The following is a 20,552-nucleotide window of genomic DNA, read 5'->3' on the forward strand; positions in this document are numbered from 1 at the left end:
CAGTATCACAGTGCCTTCCAGAAACAGCTCCTCTGGCCTCCCGCCACGTGTTTTCGGGGGACAGTGCGGGGTGTCAGCAGACTGGCGTTCCAGGTCTGCCCTCCACAGAGCGCGAAGGCCCGCGCCTCGGCCTCTTAGGCCTCAGTTTCCACCGGTGAAGGAACCCCGGGCACGGCGCCCAGGGGAGCGCGCCCCGGGCCCCGCCCCGAGGGCGGAGAGCGGGCGGAGCGGCGCGCTCTCCTCCGCCCGCCCCGCCTCGCGGCTGGCCGCGGTGTCGGCGGCGCATGTGCCCGCACCCCCTCCCGGCCCTGGATTCCACTTCCTCTCCGCTCGCGCTGCAGCAGCAGCCGCCTCCAGGCCCTGCGCCGCCTCTGGAGTCCATGGCCGGGACGCGCTGGGTGCTCGGGGCGCTGCTCCGGGGCTGCGGCTGCAACTGCAGCAGCTGCCGGCGCACCGGCGCCGCCTGCCTGCCCTTCTACTCGGCCCCCGGCTCCTTCCCCTCGGGCGTCTCGGGCCGCCGCCGCCTGCTGCTGCTGCTCGGGGCCGCCGCGGCCGCCGCCTCTCAGACGCGTGGCCTCCAGACCGGGCCTGCGCCCGCCGGGAGGCTGGCGGGGCTTTCCCCCGCCGCCGCCTCCGCCGCCGCCGCTGCGGCAGCCGCCTCTTACCCGGCCCTGCGCGCCCCTCTGCTGCCGCAGTCGCTGGCGGCGGCCGCGGGTCCGGCGCGGAGCTACAGCCAGGTATGTGGGAGCCGCGGGGGGCCGCGCGCGGGACCCTGCCCCGGCCGCGCGCACGCGCCCCCGCTCCCCTCCGCGTGCGCCTCGCGTGCGCGCCCGGGGAGCCGCGGCACGCGCCGCACCCCCGCCCCCCGGCCGCCCAGTCCTCCTATTGGGCCCCGGAACAAGGGACGCTCTGCCAGCCCTCGGGGTTTCTCCTTGTTTTGTTCTCCTCTCGAGTCTCTGGTCGGTGGGGCAGTGTAAGTGTGGCTGGGGGTGAATGTTGAGGCCTTGTTTCCCGCCGGCCCATGGTAGGTTTTGTGAGGCTGTTGACGCCATCACACGCATCCCTGTCGCTCCCCGCCCGCTGCTTGTGAAGTTGGGAGGCCCGACCCCGCGGATGGTTGGGAGTTTTCGTGCAGCCGGAGCTCTAGGCCTGGGCGGCCCTCGGCGCGCCCCGCAGGCCTCTGATGGGAAGGTTCACGCACAGTTGCGTGGGCTGGGTTCGTGGGGACCGAGGCTCGTCCTCAGCTCTGTGCTCTCTCTCGTGTCCCTGGGGACAGGCGGGCTGCCCTAGTTTACTGAAGGTCACCTTTGCACCTCCGCTTCCTCTGACAGAAGGTCCTTTAGGACCATAGGTCGCCGTCGTCGGGGAAGACGTTTGGAGACTGTGCTGTTGGGGGAAAGGGGCCCTGGGGAGGGGGCGTCTAGGGCTGAGGCCAAGATTGGGGGACCCGGGGGAGAGTCTACAGTTTCTTTAAATTTTTATTTTTTTAAAGTCAGCGTGTGCTTTAAGAACTCAGATTGCAAATATTTTGTGCCTTGTAGAAAGCTTTCTTTTCTCCTTGTTACGTGGCATCTGGGAAATGTCAGCACACTCTTTGCCCAACTCTTGATGCCTTGGGTCATATTTATCTTAATTCAATTTGTGTTTCTCCTTGAATTTAAGGAAACCCGGAGGCTAATCAGCATAGCTGCCGTCTGCCAGTGGCTGAGCTAATTGATTTGAATCCTGGCCCAAGACTTCTGCTGCCCTTTTCTGTAAAAGCTTATGGTGCTTATGGAATTCTGGGAAAATGGGGACTGTTGCCTTTATTAAAAACACAAACTATGTGTAATAAGCCTTTGCGAGCTGGCTACTCTCTTCTTGATTGTTTTTTTCCTGTTAAATTGACTGATGATATCTGTTGAGCCTCTGCTAGTGTTACACACTATGCTTCCATTTATCATCGAATTCCTAAAATTATACGAGTCTTCATGAAAATGATGGGAACATACAAAGGAGTGAAGTCTCTCTCTCCTTAGCCCAATGGAGTGCAAGTCACTTGATTTAAAGCCTGAGTTGTCTTCCCATGTTGATAATTGTAGTGCTTGTTGCGTTATTAAGTATGTATTAGACCTCTGCTAGAGATTTACATTTATCATTAACTCCTTAAAATTAGACGTAGGTCTTCATGTGAATAGTGGGATGGTCCAAAAAAATCTCTTTCCTTAGTCTAGCCGAGCGCAAGTCTTAAAACCTGAGTTGTCTTCTCTGATTATGGTTGCAGCGCTTGTTGGAATCTTATTAAATAGCAGTTTTTGCTTAGTCTTGTAAAATACAGTTCTTTAGGTATGTTTCAGGCACCTCTTACCTCACATAACTGCTGTTGCCTTTTATGATCTTTTCCTTATTCAGTTGGTCTGACATACCAGTTGACAGATGAATCTTTCCTAGCAGCCTGCTGTCTTGTTGATTTACCCACTCCTAACTGTCTTTCATTAACTCCCCTTTGCCCACCAGATTAAGGACACACACTCAGCTTAACTCTCAAGTCTCTCTGCTATGTGGTACCAAGTTCCTTTTGCCGGCTCATCTTCTTTGGCTGCTCATTGTACCCTACCGTTTAGCCAAATGGGATTATTGCTGTTTTGCAAATGGGCTTTTGTTCATACTGCTTCTTCCCCTTGCCTCTCAAACTGGAATGCCCTGTCCGTTATACATCCATGTCAGAATTCTAGCCTTACTTCAAGGCCCATCTCATAGCATGTTTTAATTCTTCTTCTGTTAGTGCTCTGTTTTGAATTCCTATAATATCTTATAATAACAGCACTTAAAGCATTTTGTGTTGTATGTTTGTCCTAGTCTAAATGGTTAAGCTTTTTTCAAAAAATTTTTTCTTGGTGAGGAAGATTGGCCCTGAGCTAACATTAGTGCCAGTCTTCCTCTATTTTGGACGTGGGATGCCGCCACAGCATGGCTTGATGAGTGGTGTAGGTCCAGCACCTGAGATCTGAACCCTCGAACTTACTCGGCTGCTGAAGCAGATGGCGCCGAACTTAACTACTATGCCACTGGGCCAGCCCCCTAGGGGTTAAGCTTTTTGAGATGAGGGCCTCACATGGCCCACTGTGATTAGGAGACACTCACATATTTGTCAAATCGAAGGGACCTCTCTTACCCTGCCTTAACTAAAACAATATTATTAGGTGTAATTTGGGACTGATGAATTTAAAAACAAGCCCTGAATAAAATTTATGTCCTGCCAAACCCTTAGGATATACCTGCTCGTTGCTTTAGGATGTACAATTTAAGCCAAAAGAGGATGAGTTAGATTTGTGAAGTTTACTTCTTGCCTCTGAAATAGTAACTGTCCCCTAAGAATAACATCCAGAGCGTTAGTTTGTAGAAATAAACATTTTCTAAGTAGGTTGTCAGAGAGATATTTTTACATTTCTTCATTTCTCTTGGAAGGAGTCCAAAACGACCTACCTGGAAGACCTTCCACCTCTCCCTGAGTATGAAGTGGCGCCATCCAAGTTAGGACAGGATGTGGATGATGTTTATCTCATTCGAGCTCAAGGATTACCATGGTCGTGTACTATAGAAGATGTGCTTAACTTTTTCTCAGGTATATTTTATGTCTGTTTTAAATATGTAATTTTGTCTCAGTAAAAGGTAGTTGCACAAAATCCTAGTTGCACAAAATCCACGTTAGGCTATGCTGTAGACATCTTTCTTATTTGATGGTTGGGAATTGTCTCATTCTGGCTGGTTACATATGCATACCAGGTGCACCATGTGTGCCATTTGTGAGAAGTACCTGGTTTAAAGACTTTGAATGCAACAAAAAATTTCATGTTAAAACTACGTGGTATGAAACCAGTTTCTCTGAAGTTTTAATTTGTACGTATCAAAAAGCCAAACTGGTTAGTGGAAATATGTTATTGAGAATATAGGTTAAGAGTAGCTCTTTATGAATACATACATTTAGAATACAAGATCACTTGATATCAAGTGATAATAGTTCCCTTAACATGTTTGGCATGTGTGGTTGATTTTTTAAGTTTCTGTCTGACTGATTTTTAATTCTCCTCTCAAGAGACTTTTAGAAGATGCTATCTTAAATGTTGTAAAATGATGTAACAGTATATTAAGTACCTTAGTGTGCATAATAGTATATGCGTCAAGCATTTTATAAAGCCACTGACGTCTTCAGCTTGCTCCCATTATAAGTATGCAGTATAAGGATGTCTTTCCTTAGTAATGAAAAGGGGGAAAAGTTAAATTATGGTAGCGAAATTATTCTTATAGGAGATATTTAAGAGTTCTCATGGCTTTGATTGTAACAGAAGAAGACACTTATGCATAAACCGAACCATATTTAAATTCCTTAAGTGATTTGAAAATTATTGTAGAGGCGTTGGGAGGGATAGAATACATTTTGTGTTGAACCTGGCCTGATTTGCCATTTAATGATCAGATCCTAAGCTTATGTGCTAAGGTTTGCTTATCCTTCTCATGCGGAACATTTTAGAGACTACCACCTCATTAGCATTTGCATGGCTTCAGTGATGACGGTTTGTGTAAGGAATGTGACAGGTATTTTGGTTCCTGGTTTGTTTTGTTGTTTGAAGATTGCATTCCAGTGACTTGTATAATTGAGGTAAAAGTTTGATTTCTGGTTTTAATTGGTTTTGCTCACGTACTTCTAGACTGCAGAATCCGCAATGGTGAGAATGGAATACACTTCCTCTTAAATAGAGATGGAAAGCGAAGGGGTGACGCCTTAATTGAAATGGAATCAGAGCAGGATGTGCAAAAAGCCTTAGAAAAGCACCGCATGTACATGGGGCAGCGGTATGTGGAAGGTATGTGAAGGCACGTTCTGCCTTTTCTGGATCAGTACATTAGACTTTATGCTTTCCAAGGCAGTTTCATTTGATCCTTAACAATAGTGAAGTAGTTAGATATTATGACTACACCCTTTTATAAGATGTAAAATGAAGTACAGAGATAATTTCATTTTCTTATCTATAAAATGAGGATGTTGATCAAGTTTACCTCACAAGTTGTGATGTTTAAATGAATTACACCCAGCAAATAGTAAATGTTCAATAAATGTCATTTGTTATTTTCTCCAGAGAAGTATATAAAGATGAAATGTACTAGTTTTTAACTTCTTGGATAATCTACCAAATGTGATTCTTTTTAAATGGTTTCTTTCTTTGTTATGTAAGTTTTGCATATCTTTTGTGCTTTTTCTTTGTAGTATATGAGATAAACAATGAAGATGTAGATGCCTTAATGAAGAGCCTGCAGGTCAAATCTTCACCTGTGGTAAATGATGGCGTGGTCCGTTTGAGAGGACTTCCTTATAGTTGCAATGAGAAAGACATTGTGGACTTCTTTGCAGGTGCTTTTCAGTTATGTCATGTTTGGGGCCTCATAGTTTTTTCCCCATTGTTATCTTCTATGTGTCAGGTGACCCTTTTCCTAGGTAACTGCATGTAGTTATATTGGTTCTTTATGGGAGAACTCTTCACTCGGATTTCCAGTCTTATAGATTATGTAAGTGTTTTGACCTATTACTCGGATCTTTGGGGGATGTCAGATTTCAAAATGATTTCCTGTGGGTTTATTTACTATTGAGGAAAATAGCCTCTTCATAAGAGTGGCCTTATTTGTCTTAGACAGTAGCAATTAGATGATTTAAAAGCATTATCATCTAATTCTTAGCTGTAAAATATGCACCATCAGTAGTGATGTTAGTCTAAATCTTTATTTCCCCTACTATATAATTAATGGCAAAAAAAAAAAAAGAGAGAATTGTGTGTTTCAGATGGACTGGTTGGATTCTAAATATTCTGGAAATATGGATGTGTAGGTGTTATTAGGTGTTTTGGCTGCATAATAGTTTTCTTCCCATCAGGCATGTATCTAGCTTTGAGACTGGCAAATCAGCACCCAAATTTTACTAATGAAATAAAAAAAAAATGATAGTATGTGAATGAATGTTTTAATTCTAAGGATAAAAAAGCACCTGTTAGTAGGACTAATTTGTAGTAATTTTTTGGTGTCCTAGGACTGAATATAGTAGACATTACTTTTGTCATGGACTACAGAGGGAGAAGAAAAACAGGAGAAGCCTATGTGCAGTTTGAAGAACCAGAAATGGCCAGCCAAGCCCTGTTGAAACACAGGGAAGAGATTGGTAACCGGTGAGTGAAGCTGATGCTGATCATGCAGAAGTATCAGGCATTGGGTCATTTTGATGAATGTGCTGTAATATGACTGTATGTAAAATTATCTAAACACAGAAAAGTAGAATAGTTTGATGAGCTGTCAAATGCCCATCACTTAGATTAATAAATTATTAATATTTGTTGTATTTGCTGCATCTGTTTTTTCAGTATGCATCTCTAAAAAATATTTTCTTACATGATCCCAGTATTATCATATCTAACAAAGTTAGCAATAATTTATTATCTAATGCCAGTCCAAAATCATGTTTTCCCAGTTATACCAAAAATGTCTTTTCACAGTTGTGGTTTTTTTTTTTGCACCAGAGTCTAGACATGGTCCACATGTTGCATTTGATTGCCATGTCTCTAGTTCTCTTAAACTAGAGCAAATCCTCTCCTTTGTTTTTTCATTCCCTCCTTTTTACATGCAATTGACTTTTGAAGGAAGTGGGTCAGCTGTCCTGTACAGTGTCTCACTTTCTGTGTTTATCTTATTGCTTCCTCATAGTGTCATTTAACTTGTTGCTTTGTATCCTCTATTGTTTCCTGAAAACTGGAAGTCAGAGTTAAAGTCTTAAATTGGTTCAGGTTAACATTTTATATGACTACTCTATAGGTGATGCTGTACACTGCATATCACATCCCATGAGGATGCACATAGTGATGGGTGGGTTCATGTGTGTTCTAACTTTTAAGCTTTGGAGGAGTACTTAAGTGTCAATTTTAAGTCACTGTTTTGGTGCTTTCTGGCCTTTTTACTTGACTCCTTTAAAGTTTAAAAAAACAAAAAGTCATTCCAAAGCCATTGTATTTCAAGATCAACTTATAGAATTGGTTCAAAGGTCTTTATTAAGTTTTTTTTTTTAATGAAAAAAGTGTATGCAAAGCACTCCCCCACTCCATTTTCTTTTAGTACTCTTCATATTTTCTTATAGTGTATCTTGGAACACATCAGTGTTGTTTTTATATGGGAATGTTAAGGCAGTGTAGAAATCTTCAATAAGTTAAGAAGTGGTGCCCATCTAATCTTTATAGGTTTGTAAATACAAATTTTTACAATTCAAGCTTGATTGCCTAATTTGGATAAGCAGTGTTGAGAAAAAGAAAACTAGTTCCAAAAGCTTGGATTTAATAAATAGTCCTCCTGCCAAGCAGATAGTAAGTCAGAATTGACATTTAGTTCATGAATTCTCATTAGCTTCTTAGCGAAGTTCTGGGGGAAGTTAGGTCCTCATGTACTGTGACTTTTAATATTTTACACACGTATAAAATTATAAATACATAATTTTCACAGAATTGAACTGATGCTTCAAGAGATTGTTAACCAACTGTAAAAAGCAACAGAACCCTTCTTACCAAATTAATTCTTTTCATGCACACCATTAGCCTTAGCATAGTTGTCCTCATAAAGCAAAACAGTAGAAAATACTGTTAAAATGTATATGAAGGAAACTTATCTTGGGTGCGAGGGGGAGATTAAAGCAGTGACCTGTTCTGTCGAGAGTACTTTTTCATGGGCTAAGATCTATATCCATTCTTACTTTTGCCTCCACCTGTTATCTTTGGACATCTATGTTTCATAGCTGTTGGAAATATTATATATGCATGTTTTATTTTAAATGAGTTCAGTGTAAAGTTACTTTGGACCATTTGTGGCTATTCATTTTTGCTTTGACTAGATATATAGAGATATTTCCAAGCAGAAGGAATGAGGTTCGAACACACGTTGGTTCTCATAAGGGAAAGAAAATGGCATCTTCTCCTACTGCTAAGTATATAACTGAGCCAGAAATGGTCTTTGAAGAACACGAAGTAAATGAGGATATTCGGCCCATGACAGCTTTTGAAAGTGAGAAGGAAGTAGGTAAGGATGTGCCTCTTGTTGGGAATCCTTGGGTCTATCTTGTATGTTTTGATATTTATTAAAATATTTTTTTATGACCATATTGTATGAAATAATAAGGTTATAGGACAAAGGAATTGAGTTAAAGATTTAATATGTCTTTGAATGTAGTAGGGACTTTGAATGTATGCAGAAGGACTTAATTATTTTGTAAGGTTTTTTTATTTAATCATTTTTGTAGGTTCTGTATCGCAAGATGGATGGCACAAATAGAATAAAAGGAAGTAAAATGTGAACATTTAAACTAAGGTGGGAAAAGATGTGGGTAGAGAGTAGGAAAGCTGACTAAAGTGAGGAGTTTTATTTACCTCTGTGTTTAAGTACTCCTTAGATTCCTAACCCCAAAGCAACATCTGGAATATTTGAAGTTTGAGAAATCCTTTTAAACTGGTGCCCTAGCATTTATTGTTACCATATTTGTTCGTTTTTTTTTTTCTTTGAGTGCCGATAACCCAGAAAGTTTCTCTTGCCTTTATTTTTTTCATTCATAATCACTTTTCCTTCTCTCTGTTGTTACAGAAAGGTATGTTCTTTTGTAATCTGGTAGTAGTTTGAGGTACTAAATCCTTATGGGTGTTCGGGTGATATTTGTCAGGTAGCAGAAATTCCAGATCATTTGGCTTTTAAAATTAAAGCCCTTCTTCCTTACTGGTTCAAGAGGATTTGAGAATTTTGACATAAATGTTAGACCTAATTATAATCTGGAAATAACTCTTGAAGCTTTTGTGTTCTTGACAGTGCTTTTTGTTCCACTTCTCAGAATTGCCTAAGGAGATGTCAGAAAAGCTTCCAGAGACTGCTGATTTTGGAACTGCATCTTCACTACATTTTGTCCACATGAGAGGATTGCCTTTCCAAGCCAATGCCCAAGACATTATAAACGTGTGTGGCAGTAAGATATCCAATCTCAATAGGTTTGAACAAAAGTTCTGAAATTGAACTTGTTAATTTGGGGAAGGCAGAGAGGAAAATACAGTATTTCTGGAGTATCTCTGGACAGTAAGGTGGTATCTCCATGGTTGTGGAGGCTTATTTTATTCTCTTTAGCTGAAAAGTGTGGGGTTTATTACATTTTAAGGTCAAATGTGTAATGGATAAGAGGATTTTATAGATGCATAATGATATGGTGTAGGTTTAGCATTCAAAGTAGAAAGTTTGTTTTTTCTCTAAATTGGTTCAACCCATTCGTTTTTGGGTTTAGGAAACTGAAACTCAGAATTTGTCACAGAGCAGTTATAGACTAGACAGGAATCCAGTACTCCTGAATGCCCTGAGCTTTCATTAGACCATGTAGCCTGCTTGCATCAGGATTCCCTATTTATTTATTTTTTTTCCTGCTTTATCTCCCCAAACCCCCCCTGTACACAGTTGTATATCTTAGTTGCATGTCCTTCTAGTTGTGGGATGTGGGACGCTGCCTCAACGTGGCCTGAGGAGCGGTGCCATGTCGGCGCCCAGGATCCGAACCCTGGGCCGCTGCAGCGGAGCGCGCAAACTTAACCACTCGGCCACGGAGCCGGCCCCAGGATTCGCTAATTTTTGAGAAAAGGAATTTTAAGAATATTTTTATTTTATAATAGGCACTGTATGAAATGAAAAGATAAAGCAACAAAGCCCTTATTGACTTCATGAACTTGAGGTTCATATATACTTAAGGTGGATCCAAACTCAGAGTCGTCAGTTAGTAGTGGGGCCTCAGAGTTGTCTTTATTATTTCAAAAAGCCTAATAGGAATCATATCTTTACCCAAATGAAGGTTGCACAGTCTCATTAAAGCATTACATTCTTTTGTTTTGGTTTGGAACGATAACCACTCAGTGTGGTAGTGCTTATAAGAAACTAATTATCAGGTACGTGTCTGATTAAAAAATGATAAAAATAAATTATTATGAAATGAAGTGTATTTGATGGACAGTCTTTAGAAACAGGGAAGGATGTGTGTGGGAGGAATAATAAAAGTGGTCCTTGTTGGTATAAAAAATAAAAGTTTGAGGGGCTGGCCCCGTGGCCGAGTGGTTAAGTTCACGCGCTCCGCTGCAGGCGGTCAGGTGTTTCGTTGGTTCGAATCCTGGGTGCAGACATGGCACTGCTCATCAAACCACGCTGAGACAGCGTCCCATATGCCACAACTAGAAGGACCTACAATGAAGAATATACAACTATGTACCGTGGGGGCTTTGGGGAGAAAAAGGAAAAAATAAAATCTTTAAAAAAATAAAAATAAAAGTTTGAGAACTATTTGTATAGTATTATATTTATAGTTTAAGTTCTCTGTGAATAGATATTTGAAATGTAACTCTGAGTTCTAAGAAAATCAGAAAAGCCAGAAAAGATGATAGATGTGTAACTATTTTTTTGCTTAAAGAGATTTCCTAAAAACAAATTTAGCAGATGTATGAATCAAAGTCTAAAAGAAAAATGCAGAGCTACCAGACTTCTAGAAATTGGGCCTCATACCATTCTGTTCCTTTTGGCTTCCTTTGTTCATTGTTTAGTTTTTTGCTCCACTGAAGCCTGTTAGAATCACCATGGAATACAGTTCCAGTGGGAAAGCCACTGGAGAAGCTGATGTGCACTTCGATACCCATGAGGATGCTGTTGCAGCCATGCTCAAGGATCGGTCGCATGTTCGTAAGTGCTGCCCATAGTTTTCATTGTTAATTTTGATGTCTGTCTTTGTTCACAAATGCCTTTTTCTCTTTTGGAGTTTGCCTGGAATTTTTCCGTGGGAAAATTGCACTGTGTTAATACTATTAAATTAAAAGTAAAAAGGACAAAGCACTATAATATAATGAAAACCATTTATTTGCTACTTATCCTGAATATTTCTATCCAGAGTTAGGTAGGATTTTTTGTTTGTTTTTAATTAGGGAAGGGAATGGGCAAAGGATTTGAGGTTCTGTCTGAAGTACCAGAAAAATGGCTACAGTATTATTTCTGCCTTTTCATATTTTTAAAATGAATCTCTTTTTTTTGGGTCATTCTCAGACCATAGGTATATTGAATTGTTCCTGAATTCATGTCCAAAAGGAAAATAAGACTTCCAGGGACTCCAGATAATAAGGTAAATTTGAAAGATTTAATTGCAGAAATTATTTTCAATTGATAAATTAATCATTAACTCACTAATTTGTAATATAGTGGAAGCCATTCTCTTTTAAATAAAGATCGGCCTGATCATGATAATTGAAGCATCAGATTAAGAAATGAAGTTCTTCTGGGCAATAGAATTAGTTATGATTGTATAGTGCCTTTGAGTATTTTTCCCATATAAAATCTTGGCATCATTCCCAACATGCATCATGCTATGTGCCTAAAAATAATTTTTCACCTTTTGTAGTTATAAATCATAATATACTGAAAATGTGCCTTGCATTAGCTTTTCTTCCCAAAAAGTTTAAGCACATTTCCTCAGTTCTAAGATACTAAGAATGCTAGAATAACACGTTTGAAACCAGGATGTATACACTGAATGTACCACTGTTTCTTTCCCTAAAATGGTGATATGAAAATGGTTGTCCTAGGAAGTACATGATTTCATAGAGTTAACTTACCTGTGACACATCTAAATATGTCTTGATGTCCCTTCCCTTGACTAAATGTCACGTGATGTCTTTTCCCCCCATAAAAATCTTAACGTATTGTAATCATTTTTCTACATGTGGTGCATTCCTTTGAGACACGTAACTATAATGATTTCTTGAAAACACCTGGGGTGTTTCTTTACCATAGTTTTCATAGGCTATTTTTTTTTTTAAAGATTTTATTTTTCCTTTTTCTCCCCAAAGCCCCCCGGTACATAGTTGTATATTCTTAGTTGTGGGTCCTCCTAGTTGTGGCATGTGGGACGCTGCCTCAGCATGGCTTGATGAGCGGTGCCATGTCCGGGCCCAGGATTCAAACAGGAGAAACCCTGGGCTGCCGCAGCGGAGCGCACAAACTTAACCACTCGGCCATGGGGCTAGCCCCATAGGCTATTTTTGGATATGAAGTCTCACAATATTGTCATGTTAAATATTTATATTAGCTAAAATCTTATGTAAAATATATTGTGTGCTCAGTTCTGAAAATCTACTATCTTTATATCAGGCCGCAAACACTAATGCCTAACTGTTGAATTTTCTTCACCTTAACTTAATTGATCTGTCACATAACTTGTACTAAATCAGTAAGAAAAAGTGGTTGAATTTGTAATTTTAAATGGTATGAGAACATGTGCAGTACTTTTTCTTTTGAGTAAATGTACAACATTTTTCGTTTTATTTTCAGGATGAAGCAAGAAGCATTTCATTTGCACATCTTTCTTGGACATGGGATATAAAGCTCCAGTTTTTTAGCAGCAGCTGCTAGAGAAAGGATTTTGGGGTTTGGGCTTAATTACTTATAAGAAAAATTCCATAGTGGACTGTTTAGAAAGAGAAAGGAAAGATTCAGTTTGGGATTATGAAATAAAACCACAAATTTAAATTTTTGTTTAAACTGTCTAGGATCTGATTTACAAATCTGGTCTTTATTTTATATGATTAAACAGTTTGATTTCACAGAGGACATGTTACCCATTGTAAAGACTACATGTTTTTATTCAGTACTGTCCTTTAAAATCTTTCTCCCATTTTAAAAATGATCTGGTTGAGGTTTTGTTTTTTACCTATGAATTCAGAGCTCTGATGTAAAACTTCTCATGGATTAAAACATTGAGTTATTTTAACCAAATACTCACCAAAGCAAGGAAAGGTTTCAGACCTTTGAACCATTACGGTTTGGCAGAGTAGTTTTAATTTTAGGTCTATTTGATTACTTAGATAGGGGTGAGAGTTAAAAATAAGTCAAAACAAGAAATAAACCCCACAGGGTAGTGAGTGTAAATGACAACAATTTGGCAGTTTTATGTCTTTAGGAATGTTTTGCCTTTCCAAGCCTTGTGCTAAAGGCATTAACATTGGTTCCTGTGTACTTAAGGAGGGAATTCTAGTCTCAACTTAAAAGTTATCTGGACACCCCCTTTTTTTGTGGTTTTGGGTAACCCTTAAGGGTATTGGTTTGTTAGTCTCAAAACTGTGAATTGACATATCAGAACAGTCCCGACTGGTAAGGACATTAATGGCTTCACTTGAATTTAAACCAGCTCTAGATAGGAAAAAATTTAAGTCTCCTCATTTGCTTTTTCAGTGGGGTAGCACATCCCATATTTTAGAAGAAGTAGGGGGTGCCTTGCTTAAATAAAAATAGCATTTAATGTATAATTGTGTGAAGGGTTTATGGATAAAGCTGTATTAATGTCACATTGTGGCAGTACCTTCTGCTTTAATATTAAACAGCTTGTTATTTAAATATTGGATCAAAATGGCTGGCTTCAAAATGTAGTCATTAATAAACTAACTTTACGTGCACCTGTGTAGGAGAATCAGAATCCTGTATACTTTATTTGCCTTGTTCCTGTTCTTAGGTGATGACTGCCACGTAGTTACCAGGAGATGCAGTTCTGGTTCTTAAAATTGAATTAGCCCAGATTTCTGAGAGGTGATATCTGGAAGAGAGATGATGTCTTCTCTCACTTAATACATAACCATCTTTGATTACCAGCTCAGATACAAAATCACTGTACTGTAAGTAGTCAATAAATGAAGGCTTGTTTCAGGCTGAAGGTTACCTAAGAGTATTTATTTTGGAGTGTGTGAATCAACCAAATATATTTTTATTACATCAAGTCCTGGTATATAATTGTAAAAAGAAATGGTTAATTTTCAGTTGTGTTGGTTTTTATCATCCTATAAGAACATGACTTAGTCAACCAGCTTGACATCTTCAGTATTTCTACTTTGATGGAAATGTGTTTTCACATATGGTTGAGTGTCCCAAGCTATGAGAACTAGTGTCTGTAGCTGTATGATCTATTAGAAGTGTGATTATTTCTCTCTAGCAGTAGTTATCTAATTTGCTGTGCAAAAAATCTGTAGAGTCTATTGGGATTGGGGTTGGTGAGGAATTAATTTATTTTCAATTACTTTATTTTAAAGCTAATGAGTTTCATTTGCACATCTCTGGGAAAAGAATGAAAGCAAAAGCATTAAAATGTTATGTGGTAGATAAGCTTGAAGGGGTTGCCTTTTGTTTTTCCCCTCCGCAAAGTCCCAGTATGTAGTTGTATATTCTAGTTGTAAGTCCTTCTGTGTGAGCTGCTGCCACACCATGGCTAGTGACAGATGATCTGTGTGGTTCTGCAACCAGGAACCCAACCCAGGCCACTGAAGCGGTGAGAGTGCTAAACTTTAACCACTAGGCTGTCAAGGCTGGCTCGGGGTGTATCTTCTTGTCACTAGTGACTGAATTCTCAGTACCAAAGGTGGCCATTCTTGGAAAGTCATCTTCAGAATTCATACACTTTCCTGTACTCCCTTTAGTAGATTATTGCTCGTAATTTAGGCTAGTGAGTGAATGATTGCTCACAAGGCAAATGTAGTTACTGGAAGGGGAAGAAAAGCACATAATAGAATGGAAGTAATCTTTTATCACTATCCAATCAAAAGACATGTTTCTCCCAAAATTTGACAAAACTGGGTTGTGTATCATTATTTGCTATTGAAAGAAGTAATGACAGAATTTCATTCTTCTCTGTGTGCTTTGTGGTAAAGCTATCAGAAATAGTGGGATTGGATATGGCCAGGTTACCCATATCCTGCTTTGGCTAGCTACTTCTCAAGGAACTGCAAGGAAGAACTCTGATAAGTAGCATGTAGATACCAAGGGGGAAATGGCTAAGGATTGTGATCTCATCTGCTGTACTCTGATAGCAGAGAAGGAAGCAGAACCAGAGTGTTTCCCCCTCTGCCTGAATGCATGAGGCTTCTGCTGGGCAGGAAAGGAGACTGAGTCCGCTGTGGAGTGGAAGGCTTTACATTCTTCTCACTACGTGTGCAGTGTGTGGAGGAAGAAGCAGGAGAAAGCCACTTCCATCCACAGGACATTTTGAGGCAATGACCCTGCCTATTAGTTAATATGTCCTATGGGCATCCTTTGGAGATTTTTCTCTGCGTTACATCCTTTTCATTTTATAATTTAAAACATTGCATTGTTTTGAGAGTTTCCCCTAAATTATGTGGAAGTGTTCACGTTCAATTGGTGGGACCTGTATTATAGAGTAGAATCGTATATCTCAGCAGTAAAGTAGAGGCAGGCCTAAAGTTCAGGGGTTTTGCAAAAAAATTGCTCTAATGTAATAGGAATACATTTCCCCCCCTGAATTTGGCAGATTAGAGAATAATCTCTGAAGTTTGTAGGAAGGGAATAAAGCTGCTATAAACATCCATATGTAGGCTTTTGTGTGTACATAAGATTTCAACTCATTTGGGTAAATACCAAGTAACACGATTGCTGGATCATATGGTAAGACTATGTTTAGTTTTGTTAGAAGCCGCCAAACTGTCTTCCAAGGTGGCCGCACCAGTTTTCATTCCCTCCAACAGTGAATGAGAACTCCGATAGCAACTCATCCTTGGCAGCGTTTGGTGTGTCAGCATTGTGAATTTTAGCTGTTCTCATAGGTGCGTGGTGGTATCTCATTTTACTTTGCAATCCCATAGTGACATAAGAGGTTGAGCATCTTTTTATATGTTTATTTGCACCTGCATATTGTCTTGGTGAGGTATGTGTTCAGCTCTTTTGCCCAGTTTTTTAGTTGGGTGGTTTTCTTATTGGGTTTTAGGAAGGGGATATAGGACAGTTTAGTTTGGTTCTTAAGCCTTGATGATAGGAAAATAAATAGTAGGGTATTTTAAAAATGGTTTATATTTTATTTTTTGAAGGAAATAAAATTCAAGAGAGATGCAGGGGTATACAGTAAACAGTCTCCCTCCCATCCTGTATTTTAGCCACTAGTTCCGCTTCTCAGGCAACCCTGTCATCAGTTTCTAATGGAAATTTCTAGTGATATTTACTGTATAGATAAGCAAATATTAATAGACATTTTCATTTCTTTTCAAAATATAAATTACAGCATACCATACATACTCTTCTGTACCTTTTTCCCCACTTATTGCATCCTAAAGATCATTTTATATCAGTATATAAAACCCTTTTTCATTTTTTGGAATGATTGTAGAGTATATGAATATACATAATTCATTCATCCTGTCCCTTACTGATGAACATGTAAATTGTTTCCATTCTTTCCCTATTATAATGCTGAAATGAATTACCTTGTATAATTTTATGCCATTTTGTACATACAGAAATTTTTATGTAGGGTAAATGGTCAGAGTATGTGCACTTATAATTTATATCTAAAATTAAATTTATATATGTAAATGGCTTTTTCTTATTTGCTCCGGTAGTACAAGTGCCCATTTCCCCATAGCCTCACTAACACGGTATATTAGCATTCTATTCTTTGCCAATCTTATAGGTTAAGAAAACGCCATCACAATGGTATTCCTTTATGAGGTAGCACTTCTTCACATTTAAAAGCTTTTGGATTTTCTTTTCAGTGAATTGTCTTCATGTCCTCTCCCCAGTTTTCTTTTTTTCTTATAATCCGTATCTACTTAACCCTCATATTAATTTTAAAGCAAATCCAAGACATAGCATCATTTTATCTGTATAGATTTCAGTATACATCTTTTGTTAAAAAGGTATTTAAAAAAATACCATCACTCCTAAAAATACTAATTTCTTAGCACCAAAGATCTGTCTGAAAAGTCATTTAAAAAAAGTTTATATGAATCAGGATCTAAACAACATCAACACTTTGCAATTGGTTACTATGCCTCTTTTTGCCCTGCAACCTTTTTTTTTTTTTTTTTTTGGTGAGGAAGATTGGCTCTAAGCTAATATCTGCTGCCAGTGTTCCTCTTTGCTTGAGGAAGACTGTCATTGAGCTAGGCTCTGTGCCAGTCTTCCTCTATTTTGTATGTGGGACGCTGCCACAGCATGGCCTCATGAGCCCTGTGTAGGTCCATACCTGAGATCCGAACCTGTGAATCCCAGGCTGCTAAAGTGAGCATGTGAACTTAACCACTATGCTACTGGGCTGGCCCTGCCCTGCAGAATTTTTTAATAAGAAACTTCAAGCATACAGAAAAGTTGAACTATAAACATGCCTATCTATACCTACCACCTAGATTCTACAAGTAACATTTTGCCATATTTTCTTTATCATGGATCTATGCATCCATCAGTCTCTCTCTTTATGGGTGTCAAAGTTGTAGAACATCTATACTTGACTCTTAAGCCTTTTGGCATACATATTGTTGGAGTTTTTTTCTTGAGGTAGAACTTAGAGTGAACAAACGTTAAGTGTACCATTTGATAAGTTTTGACGTGCAGCTATGTAACCCAAACCCCTAACAAGCTATGGAACATTTCCATCACGTCCATCAGAAATTTTTTTTAACCAGTCAATTCTTGCAGCTCTCCCATCCCTTTTCCCTGTTAGAATTTTGTTTTCACCAGATTAGTTTGGCCTATTCTAGAACTTTATATAAATGGAATCATACAGTATGTACTCTTGTGTAAATTTCTTTCATTCAGCACGTTTTGAGATTCATTGATGTGTTTCAGCTCTTTGTTCCTTTTCATTGCTGACTAGTATTCCATTGTGAATATGCCAGTTTGTTTAACCTTTCACTTGTTAGGTGAACAACTCATGGACAATGGGCTCTTTGCAGTTTTTGGCTGTTATGAATAAAGTTGCTATGAACATCTTGTGCGAGCCTTTTTGTGGACCTACATTGTCATTTCTTTTGGCTGAGTACTTAGTAGAAGACCCTGAGTTGTAAGGTTGATAGATTTTTAATTTTACTAGAAATTGATAGAACCTTTTTCCAGAGTGGTCACCCTATTTTACACACCCTCGATATGAGAGTTCCTGCAGGTCTACATCCTCACCATTGGGTGGTGTCAGCCTGTAATTTTAGCCATTCTGTGTGTAGTGGTATCTCACTGTGGTTTTAATTTGCTTTCCCTGACAACTGATGTTGAGCATTTTTTCATAAGTTTATTGGCCATTCAAATATCTTCTTTAGTGAAGTTGAACTTCCTGTTTCTTATTTCTTTTAATCTATGTTTCCCCTTCCATTTTTTCCCCCTTGGTCTTTTTTTATTTATTTTGGTGAGGAAGATTGGCCCTGAGCGAACATCTGTTGCCAATCTTCTCTATTTTGTATGTGGGATGTTGCCACAGCATGGCTTGATGAGCAGTTTGTAGGTCCCCACCCGGGATCCAAACCTGCAAACCCTGGGCTGCTCAAGGAGAGCATGTGAACCTAACCACTAGGCAACCAGGCTGGCCCCTCCCCTTCCATTTCTTTTTCCTTTCTTATTTGTTGAACCTGTACAGGTTTCCACAATCTGAATTTTGCTGATTGCCTTTCTGTGATGTTTGTTGATCACTTTCCTATTGGGTTTGGTCTTTTTCTTCACTAATTAGCAGGAGCCCTTTATTCTTGTAATGAGTTAGCTTTAAATACCATTCCCTCCAGTTTGTCACATTGTTTGCCTATCATGGCAGAAATTATTTTTATATGGCAGAATTCTTAGATCTCCCCTTTCATTGCTGTTAGATTTTCTGTCAGAATTAGGATATCCCAGTGGAATGATTTTGAAAGCACCTGGTGATAAGGCATGCAGGGGTGTAGCCAAGGTAGGTTCTAGAATATGGATGGACTCAGTGAAACTCAGAAGAGTCACCAAGGTAAAGTTAAGAATGAGCTTTTCAAATGATCCAGACAAAATTTGAACCCTACAAGTGAAACTTCACAAGTATATTCAGACTTGTGATCCCAAAACAGCCGGTTCTAACTGAAATAGAGGCTGTCAACCTTTCCTTCTGCCACTTGACAGTAACATGTGGGAATAAAGACTAAGAGCTAAAGAAAAACTGAGTTATTCACAGTTTCTGATAGGCTGGCAGTAATTCCCTCCATTTCTTGTCCCCTCAAGAAAGCAAATGAAGAAATACAAGTGATAATATTGGGCTAATTTTTAATCTGCTCGAATTTACAAGAATAAATTATTTGTGATAGACTTTATAATTGAATATGAATGAGAGTGTTGTGCCAGAAAGTGGCATCCCAGCATGGGAAGGCAGTACTGCCGCGTGGAGCCTTGTAAGGCTTTTCCACTTGACCTGCCTGCTGGAGACCTGAGTTCTCTCTCTTTAGCAAACCTGTTATTAACTCTTAGGAATCTGACATCCTTAGCAATGCTTACAACTGGTCACTGGTTCTATGTTTAACTAATTTTACATTTCAAGATAATAATACAGTTTGAATAAAGTTTGCCTTTTATTCTAGGTGTAGAAATTATGCTTGTCAAATACTTTTCTGATCTGGTGGTTTGATATGCTTATAAAAATCTTATTCAAAAGTAAGTAATGTGTTAACGAAATCACCTGTCCTCAGGAATGTGGAGAATAGAAGAGCTCAATAATTGACAGTAGCCTAGCCAAGAACTGTCTAAGAATCGCTAAGATTTGACCTGGGAGAACGTTGGGGGGATATATTAGCTTAAGGTATTTGAAAGCTGTTTTATTATACAGTCATGTGTCACATAGTGATGTTTTGGTCAGTGATGGACTGCACATATGACGACGGTCCCGTAAGATTAGTACCATATGGTATAGCCTAGGTGTCTAGTAGGCTGTACCACCTAGGTGTAAGTACACTCTATGATTTGCACAATGACGCATTTCTCACATGTCACCATTAAGCAATGCATGACTGTACGCTCATATTGGGCAAACACCACCACCATCCATTGCCAGAACTTTGACAAGTTTCCCCCTCCCTCCAACCCCTGCCAACCACCATTCTACTGTGTCTGTATGAATTTGACTACTCTAGGTACCTCATACAAGTGGAATCATATTTGTCCCGTGACTGGCTTATTTCACTTATAATGTCCTCAGGGTTCATCCATGTTGTTGTATCTATCAGAATTTCCTTCCTTTTTAGGCTGAATAATATTCCATAGTACATATCTACCACACTTTGTCTATCCATTCATTGGTTGATGAACACTTGGGTTGCTTCACCTTTGGCTATTGTGAATAATGCTATGAACATGGGTGTATAAACATCTGTTAAATTCCTGCTTTCATTTCTTTTGGGTATATACCCAGAAGTGGAACTGCAGTATTATATGGTAATTTTATATTTAATTTCTTTAGGAACCACCATAATGTTTTCCACAGTGGCTGCACCATTTTACATTGCCACCAACAGTGCATGGGGGTTCTAATTTCTCCACAAAGTTTTTAATCTTGATGAAGTCCAACCTATTTTCTTCTTTTGTTGCCTGTGCTTTTGGTGTCTTACCCAAGAAATCATTGCCAAATCCAATGTCATGCCTATTTTCCTCTACGTTTTATTCTAAGAGTTTTATAGTTCTAGCTCTTATGTTCAGATCTTTGATTCATTTTGAGTTAATCTGTGTAT

General features: G+C 39.4%; 1 protein-coding gene across 10 annotated transcripts; it reads left to right on the top strand.

The window, feature by feature from the left end:
- The first annotated feature begins 221 nt into the window (after window positions 1-221).
- GRSF1 (G-rich RNA sequence binding factor 1) lies at window positions 222-13,770 on the top strand. 10 transcript variants are annotated; one of them, XM_014847222.3, is made up of 11 exons: window positions 233-737; window positions 1,663-1,767; window positions 3,448-3,604; window positions 4,689-4,844; window positions 5,246-5,389; window positions 6,059-6,194; window positions 7,898-8,082; window positions 8,882-9,003; window positions 10,617-10,752; window positions 11,110-11,185; window positions 12,391-13,770. In XM_014847222.3, the coding sequence occupies exons 2-10, from the start codon at window positions 1,765-1,767 to the stop codon at window positions 11,157-11,159; spliced, it is 1,089 nt and encodes a 362-aa protein (XP_014702708.1). In that variant the 5' UTR covers window positions 233-737; window positions 1,663-1,764; the 3' UTR covers window positions 11,160-11,185; window positions 12,391-13,770. The 10 variants fall into 10 exon arrangements, with proteins under 10 accessions (XP_070361789.1, XP_014702708.1, XP_044622042.2 ...); XM_044766107.2 differs by having other exon boundaries at window positions 259-737; window positions 1,663-1,754; XM_070505691.1 differs by lacking the exon at window positions 233-737 and adding an exon at window positions 806-973 and having other exon boundaries at window positions 1,663-1,754.
- Window positions 13,771-20,552: the final 6,782 nt, after the last annotated feature.

The sequence above is a fragment of the Equus asinus genome, chromosome 3 (assembly GCF_041296235.1).
Source record: "Equus asinus isolate D_3611 breed Donkey chromosome 3, EquAss-T2T_v2, whole genome shotgun sequence".
Classification (NCBI taxonomy): Eukaryota; Metazoa; Chordata; class Mammalia; order Perissodactyla; family Equidae; genus Equus; species Equus asinus.

What these genes read in the sequence shown, in the direction of transcription:
- GRSF1 (XM_070505688.1), top strand. Translation starts at nt 285, where the DNA reads ATGTGCCCGCACCCCCTCCCGGCCCTGGATTCCACTTCCTCTCCGCTC. An exon ending in TGAAAGTGAGAAGGAAGTAG is followed by an intron (nt 8,083 to 8,881) that starts GTAAGGATGTGC and finishes TCCACTTCTCAG; the next exon opens with AATTGCCTAAGGAGATGTCA. An exon ending in CAAGGATCGGTCGCATGTTC is followed by an intron (nt 10,753 to 11,109) that starts GTAAGTGCTGCC and finishes GGTCATTCTCAG; the next exon opens with ACCATAGGTATATTGAATTG.